This window comes from Nerophis ophidion, linkage group LG14, assembly GCF_033978795.1.
Source record: "Nerophis ophidion isolate RoL-2023_Sa linkage group LG14, RoL_Noph_v1.0, whole genome shotgun sequence".
NCBI classification, from domain to species: Eukaryota; Metazoa; Chordata; class Actinopteri; order Syngnathiformes; family Syngnathidae; genus Nerophis; species Nerophis ophidion.
Window position 1 is genome coordinate 36,981,290 of NC_084624.1, and position 8,682 is coordinate 36,989,971.

Consider the following 8,682-nt stretch of genomic DNA (forward strand, 5'->3'; position numbering starts at 1 on the left):
ATTGCCAGTTTTTTATCCATCGGACACACTTTAGAATAATCCCACACCATAGAAATGGTGTTGTAACTCAGTCACTGAGCTCGCTAGCTTGCAAGCCACGGCTACAGCACCGGCAACAACACACTATTGATTTTGTTATGCTCCGTGCGCGGCGGTTTGATGAGGTCATTAAGCGTCGCCAGTAAACCTCTTATGCTGCAGTCGTCAACTCCTGTGTTGTGTGTGGGGAGAGGAGGAGGGGCTGCTGACTTGGAGACACAACTGCTTTGTACTTACCGCTCCGTACAGTGGCGTTTTAAAAAAACTTTTTGAAGCCGATACGGATCATTTCCGATATTACATTTTCAAGCATTTATCGGCCAAAAATATCAGCAGGCCAATATGATCAGATATATCTCTCTCTCTCTATATATATGTATATATACTAATAGGTCATTATTTTTGAGGTACTTTGTGGGGTCTTCTGCATCTCAAATATCACAAATGTCAAGACTATCGATGATTTGATTATACAGTGCATCCGGAAAGTATTCAGAGCGCTTAATTTTTTTCCAAATTTGTATGTGTTACAGCCTTATTCCAAAATGGAATACATACCTTTAAACAGGTTCTATTTAATTTTAAAGTTAAAGTACCAATGATTGTCACACACACACTAAGCGTGGTGAAATGTGTCCTCTGCAATTGACCCATCACCCTTGATCACCCTCTGGGAAGTGAGGGGAGCAGTGGGCAGCAGCGGTGTCGCGCCCGGGAATAATTTATGGTGATTTAACCCCCAATTCCAACCTTTGATGCTGAGTGCCAAGCAGGGAGGCAATGGGTCCCATTTTTTTGTAGTCTTTGGTATGACTCAGCCGGGGTTTGAACTCACAACCTACCGATCTCAGGGTGGACACCACTATCCCACTGAGTAGGTTAATTTTGCAAATTTATTGAAAATAAAAAACACAAAACATCACAGCCTAAGTATACACAGCCTTTTGCTCAAGTATTTTCGAATACGATGCAAGAAGCTTGGCCCACCTATTTTTCGGCAGTTTTGCCCATTCTGCTCCTCATTCCTTTTCTCAAACTCCATCGGGTTGGATGGGAAGCATTGGTTTTCATCCAGGATGTCTCTGTACATTGCTGCATTGATCTTTCCCTCTATCGTGACTAGTCTCCCAGCTCCTGCTGCTGAAAACCATCCCCGCATAATGATGCTGCCACCACCATGCTTCACTGTAGGGATGGTGTAAACCTGGTGATGAGTGGTGTCTGGTTTTCGTCAAACATGACGCCTGGCATTCACGCAAAAGAGTTCAATCTTTGTCTCATTACACCAGAGAATTTTGTCCTTACGGTCTGAGAGTCTTTCAGGTGCATTTTGAAAGCTTTTACGAATAAATGCCTTGTCAATTTTCACATCGTCATTGTGGTGACTTGTGTGTACATCATTTTGAGGACACAAATGAATTTATTCCTTTTTAGAAAAAAGTTGTAACGTGCAAAAATGTGGAATAAGTGAAGCGTTGTGAATACTGTCCAGATGCGCTGTAATTTTTTGATGTCTGAGCCGCTCGCAGCGACCTTTTGCTCCTGGGGTAAACAATCCAGTGAGTCTGTGGGATTTCTCCGTGTCACGTCTCAGTGTCCATGATTGACGTCCATGATTGACAAATACACGGCTGTGCATCTTCCTCACTGTACCTGCTCAGCTGTACCTTTGCTTGTTTTGTTTGCTGGCTCTGGTTGCTGTAGCTCGTGGTAGCTTTTGTCGTGTACACAAAGCACATAGCCAGACGGATATGTTTTGACTATTCAAAAATAATAACATGGTCTTTGTTCTGCCCCCTTGATAGCTTTTCTTTAAGCTAGAAATACCATCACGTTTTATTCTCGTTATCGTCAAATTACAAATTAATTATTGTAATTTTCTGAATTAATTTGATCAAATTACATTGTTTTTCAAGTAATATTATGGATTTTTCTTCCCAAAAACTTTTTTACCTTTCTAATTGTTATTATTAATATTTTAATGATTTATTGATTGTTTTACATATATTTTATTAGTATTTATTATTTTGACTTTCAGTTTGGAAAAATTGCTTTTTCTCGTTATATCACGACGTCATTATTTTTTCTCTATGAATTGCGACTTTTTTCACATACATTTTATTTCCACAAGAGTTTTTTTCAATTTCCTGCCATATTGTGATGTTTGTTCTCAAACGAAATTTTTTCTTGTAATTTCAGATTTTTTTCACATAACCTTATACCTAATTTCTTACATAGGACACACCTTCTCATTTCAATGTATTTTCTTTATTTTCATGACTACCTACATCAGGGGTCACCAACCTTTTTGAAACCAAGAGCTTCTTCTGGGGAACTGATTAATGCGAGGGGCTACCAGTTTGATACACACTTAAATAAATTGCCACAATTAGCCAATTTGCTCAATTTACCTTTAACTCTGTTATTATTAATAACACTAATCCTCATAATGATTTCTCACAATGAATATATATTTTGATGACATGTTTTAAATAGGTTAAAATCCAATCTGCACTTTGTTAGAATATATAACAAATTGGACCAAGCTGTATTTCTAACAAAGACAAATCATTATTTCGTCTAGATTTTCCAGAACAAAAATTTTAAAAGAAATTCAAAATACTTTGAAATAAGATTTAAATTAGATTTTACAGATTTTCTAGATTTGCCAGCATATATTTTTTAAAATTTTAATCATAATAAGTTTGAAGAAATATTTCACAAATATTCTTTGTCAAAAAAACAGAAGCTAAAATGAAGAATTAAATTAAAATGTATTCAGTATTCTTTACAATATATATATATATATTTTACCTGAACATTGATTTAAATTGTCAGGAAAGAAGAGGAAGGAATTTAAAAGGTAAAAGGGTATGTGTTTAAAAATCCTAAAATCATTTTTAAGATTGTATTTTTTCTCCAAAAAAAAAAAAAAGAATAAAAAAATTGTGAGATTGTGAGATCAACAGGCGGATCGGTGCAGCGTCTTCAGTAATGCGGACGTTGTACCGATCCGTTGTGGTGAAGAAGGAGCTGAGCCGGAAGGCAAAGCTCTCAATTTACCGGTCGATCTACGTTCCCATCCTCACCTATGGTCATGAGCTTTGGGTCATGACCGAAAGGATAAGATCACGGGTACAAGCGGCCGAAATGAGTTTCCTCCGCCGTGTGGCGGGGCTCTCCCTTAGAGATAGGGTGAGAAGCTCTGTCATCCGGGAGGAACTCAAAGTAAAGCCACTGCTCCTTCACATCGAGAGGAGCCAGATGAGGTGGTTCGGGCATCTGGTCAGGATGCCACCCGAACGCCTCCCGAGGGAGGTGTTTAGGGCACGTCCAACCGGTAGGAGGCCTCGGGGAAGACCCAGGACACGTTGGGAAGACTATGTCTCCCGGCTGGCCTGGGAACGCCTCGGGATCCCCCAGGAAGAGCTAGACGAAGTGGCTGGGGAGAGGGAAGTCTGGGTTTCCCTGCTTAGGCTGTTGCCCCCGCGACCCGACCTCGGATAAGCGGAAGAATATGGATGGATGGATGGATTTTTTCTAAAAAAATTGTCTTTCTGAAAGTTATAAGCAGCAAAGTAAAAAAAAACAAATTAATTTATTTAAACAAATCAAAACCAAGTCTTTGAAATATTTTCTTGGATTTTCAAATTTTGTTTGAGTTTTGTCTCTCTTAGAATTAAAAATGTCGAGCAAAGCGAGACCAGCTTGCTAGTAAATAAATACAATTTAAAAAACACTTTGGTAAGTGCTGCTATTTGAGCTATTTTTAGAACGGGCCAGCGGGCTACTCATCTGGTCCTTACGGGCTACCTGGTGCCCGCGGGCACCGTGTTGGTGACCCCTGACCTACATTGTAGATTGTCACTGAAGGCATCACAACTATGACACCTGTGAAGTGAAAAGCATTTTAGGTGACTACCTCTTGAAACTCATCGAAAGAATGCCAAGAGTGTGCAAAGCAATAATCAGGGCAAAGGGTGGCTATTTTGAAGAAACTAGAATATAAAACATGTTTTTAGTTATTTCACCTTTTTTTGTTAAGTACATAACCCCACATGTGTTCATTAATAGTTTTGATGCCTTCAGTGACAATCTACAATGTAAATAGTCGGGAAAATAAAGAAAACAAAACAAATTGAATGAGAAGGTGTCCAAACTTTTGGCCTGTACTGTATGTTTTTCATATATATATATATATATATATATATATATACATTATAATTTTTTCACAACAACATGACTTTTATTCGTAAGTTTAAAACTTAATTAAGACATAACATTACAGCTTGGTTCTTTGCAATGTCACAACTTTGTTAATATTGTGCTTTTATTTTTACTAAATCACGACAAAAACATAAAAAAAATATTCATAAAAAACATCTTCTTCAAAAATGTGGATTTCTTTTATATCTATTGATATTTTATTTTTTTGCAAAAAAAAATTTGCATTGTTTCTAGGTATTTGGATTTTGTTTCTATTTCTTTTTGTTTTTTTATTCCATTGTAGTGAAGTGAAGTGAGTTTTTTATATATAGCTCTTTTGTCTAGTGACTCAAAGCGCTTTTACATAGTGAAACCCAATATCTAAGTTACATTTAAACCAGTGTGGGTGGCAATGGGAGCAGGTGGGTAAAGTGTCTTGCCCAGGGACACAACGGCAGAGACTAGGATGGCAGAGGCGGGGATTGAACCTGGAACCCTCAAGTCGCTGGCACGGCCACTCTACCGGTTGGTAGAGTAAATGTATTCTTATAAAATGACAATATTCAAGTACAAAACAATGTATTATACAGATAATTAAATTATATATTCTTATATAATCAAATACATTTTGACATTTATTCTGGATTAACAATGAATTTTGTCTCATAATAATACTATAATGTTTTTCTTTCTGAAATTGTCATTATTTTTCCCCATATGGCCTCATAATTTGTCATTGCATTGTAAAGTACAATGTTGAATAACACTAAAGAAAGTCAAAATCTAATATAGTAAAGTTTTTTTTGTTTTTTAGTATTTTTATTCTGAATTAATTGTAACTTTTTTCTGGTAATAATACCGTATTTCCTTGAATTGCAGCCGGGGCGCTAATTAATTTAAAACGTCTTCTCACACCTGCTTTTACCAAAGGCATGCGGTAAAAGTAAGCATGCGCTAATTATTTTAAAAACCTCTTCTCATTCTGGCACTTACCAAAGGCATGCAGTAAACATTTGAGTGTGATGTAAGCTTGGACCTTAAATCCTACTGAATAGCTCTTAATCTTCTTCCCTTTATGCGATTTCAAATTACCGGTATTGAAATCCGCCTCCTCCATTTTGAAAATGATGACAGGGGAAGTGTCACTTGTGACGTCACGAGTTTGACCAGGTGGTAATACTAAGCATTCGCTAATTATTTTGCAAAGCGAGTTTGAGTAATTTAAGGCAGGCGCATACTATATGCCCTGCGGCAATTCAAGGAAATACAGTATGTTTTTTTTTATTGTTTTATTGCTATATTTAAAAAAAGACAACACTTTTATGAAATAAAAACAATAAAAATAATTAAATAATTAAAATAAAATATTTACAGCTAAATTCTTGAATCTTATCTTAGTGTTGTGATTCTTTTATTTTTATGGAAATGACTTGTCCAGTGTGTACCCCGCCTTCCGCCCATGTGTAGCTGGGATAGGCTGCAGCACCCCCCGCGACCCCATAAGGGACAAGCGATAGAAATGGATGGATGGAGTTATACAACAATCCAGCTAAGATAGAAAAGGCCTGTTTACAGTATAACAAAGACAGGTAAGCATCATTTTATTTTAGAGGCTTAAAGGCCTACTGAAATGAGATTTTCTTATTCAAACGGGGATAGCAGGTCCATTCTATGTGTCATACTTGATCATCTCACAATATTGCCATATCTTTGCTGAAAGGATTTAGTAGAGAACATCCATGATAAAGTTAGCAACTTTCAATGCTAAGACTAAACCCTTGCCTCTACTGGAAGTCGCAGACGATGACGTCACATGTGTGATGGCTCCTCACATATTCACATTGATTTTAATGGGAGCCTCCAACAAAAAGTGCTGATCGGACCGAGAAAACAACAATTTCCCCATTAATTTGAGCGAGGATGAAAGATTCGTGTTCGAGGATATTGATAGCGACGGACTAGAAAAAACAAAAAAGAAAAAAAAACCCGATTGCATTGGGACAGATTAAAATGGTTTTAGACACATTTACTAGGATAATTCTGGGAAATCCCTTATCTTTCTATTGTGTTGCCAGTGTTTTAGTGAGTTTAATAGTACCTGATAGTCAGAGGTGTGTCTCCACGGGTGTCTTGACGCCAATGTCTCAGGGGAATCGACGGCAGCTATGGACATCACAAGCTCAGCTTCTTTCCGGTAAGAAGCAACTTCATAACTACAATTTTCTCACCGAAACCTGCTGGTTGACATTCCGTTGTGATTCATGTTGTCATTCATGCTCTGATCCACAGTAAAGTTTCACCTCCAGGAATTTTAAACAAGGAATCACCGTGTGTTTGTGTGACTAAAGGCTAGAGCTTCCCAACTCCATCTTTCTACTTTGACTCCTCCAATATTAATTGAACAAATTACAAAAGATTCAGCAACACAGATGTCCAAAATACTGTGTAATTATGCCGTTAAAGCAGACGACTTTTAGCTGTGTGTGTGTGCGCAGCGCTAATATTTCCTAAAAACCTGTGACGTCTTGCGTACACGTCATCATTACACAACGTTTTCAATACAAAACTCCCGGGAAATTTAAAATTGCAATTTAGTAAACTAAAAAGGCCGTATTGGCATGTTTTGCAATGTTAATATTTCATCATTGATATATCAACTATCAGACTGTGTGGTTGCTAGTAGTGGGTTTCAGTAGGCCTTTAAGCGGTGTTGTGTTTTCCAGGAGGTAACAACTCTGTGTCCATCACGCCAACGTCCACGTCTTCGTCCAACTCCGAGGACTGCTCAAAGACCAGCTCTCCGTCCACGCAGGTGTCTGGGGTACGTGGCTAAAAATTTTCAATTACGTTTTGTTTTTTTAAAACGTGCTGAGTCGGCCAACATTCCAGACAAAAAAAAGGTGAAGGTTTTGTTGTGACGCCGCATACAGGTCAGCTCATCCGTGCTGCCCACCTCGGGGGAAGGCTCGGTCCTCAAGTACCCGGGAGCGGACGGTCTGTACGGCGGCCTGACTCAGACCTCGGACGTGGCCTCGGTGAGGGGGGAGCCTTGGTGTCCGATGGCCTTGGCTTGAGGATGACTCTTCCTTCTGGTATGGAAGTGGGCGATGTTTGATTCTTTGCTCTCCCAGACACTTCCTCTGAGCAAGGCATGGAGTAGCTAGCTTTGGACCTTTTAAAGAGGAGAATCCTCCCGGAAGCAGGACCAGGATGATCCATTTTGGATGCAAAGAACCAATCAAGGATTTCCCTCTGCAGGCTTTGGAGAGCAGTGTTTAAACGTCATCATTCGTCTTTCTAAGGATACTTTGATCCCTTTTTTTTTTTTTCTCTTTCCACAACTGGAATCACATTCGCCTTCAAGTGCCGACTTTTATCAATCAGAAGAGAATATTTATGACTCTCCCCTTGTTGTATGATTGGAATAAAGTGATGGAAGTAGAGTAGACCGTCAAGCTTTCCCATGTCTTCTTCTTCCTGCTAGCTCTTACTGTATGTTTGGTTGAAACAGGGTATATTAATAACATGTTCTTTCTTTTTCTTGTTGAAAAATGAGGCTCAGCTCTTCTCACTAAGGTACGCACATGTTTCCAAACTAGTCAAGCGCACGTAAATGCTCATTTCAAACAAGCGGGCAAACAGAAGACGCCTCATGTAAAGTTCAGCATTAAAACTGGATTCAAAAATACCTAGAAATTTTTATTTTTTATTTTTTGTTTCACGCCTCAACAAGGTGAAGATTCCAGGGGTGTGTTTGTTTTGTCTCACTGCACATCCCCCTAGTTGAAGGGTGGTGTCCTAAAAAAAGCTTCATAAGCAATCCGACAAGATTATAATATTTTATTTATCTGGATTTTTTTGGGGCGAATTTGAAGAATGTGTTAAAATGCAGTCCACTAGATTGTTGTGCTGTTGTTAGAAATGAATGCGGACATCCTCAAGAATGAAAACGTTGCCATTGTTGGTGACAAATTGACATGCTGCCTTTTCTTTTTTTTTTTTGGTTTAATTTGTTTGGGTTTGCTTCAATATTTTTTAAACATTAAAGCAAACCTTTATTCATCCTGAGAGATTTTTACAAGCATTTTCTTCTTTCCTTGCAGAGTCTGGAAAAAACAATAAAACATTTTTTAAAATGTTTTATATTATTATAAATTACAGAATATGTTCTTGTATACAACCCCATATAGGCTATATAAAACATTTGACAATTTTGCGTATATATATATATATATATATATATATATATATATATATATGTATATACATGTGTATATATATGTATATACATGTATATATATTTATGTATATACATGTATATATATATACATGTATTTATATGTATATATGTATATATATGTACTGTATATATACATATGTAAATGTATATACAGTATATCTACTGTATATATAAATGTATATGTATACATATGTACT

At 37.5% G+C, this 8,682-nt stretch overlaps 1 protein-coding gene across 1 annotated transcript in view; it reads left to right on the plus strand.

Moving 5' to 3' along the window:
* gata6 (GATA binding protein 6) overlaps window positions 1-8,313 on the plus strand; it is a 19,086-nt gene extending 10,773 nt beyond the window's left edge. Inside the window, exons 6-7 of the mRNA XM_061920570.1 lie at window positions 6,969-7,066; window positions 7,176-8,313. Coding sequence (XP_061776554.1) covers window positions 6,969-7,066; window positions 7,176-7,319 — 242 coding nt within the window. The 3' untranslated portion in view covers window positions 7,320-8,313. The remainder of the gene's footprint in view (window positions 1-6,968; window positions 7,067-7,175) is intronic.
* Window positions 8,314-8,682: the final 369 nt, after the last annotated feature.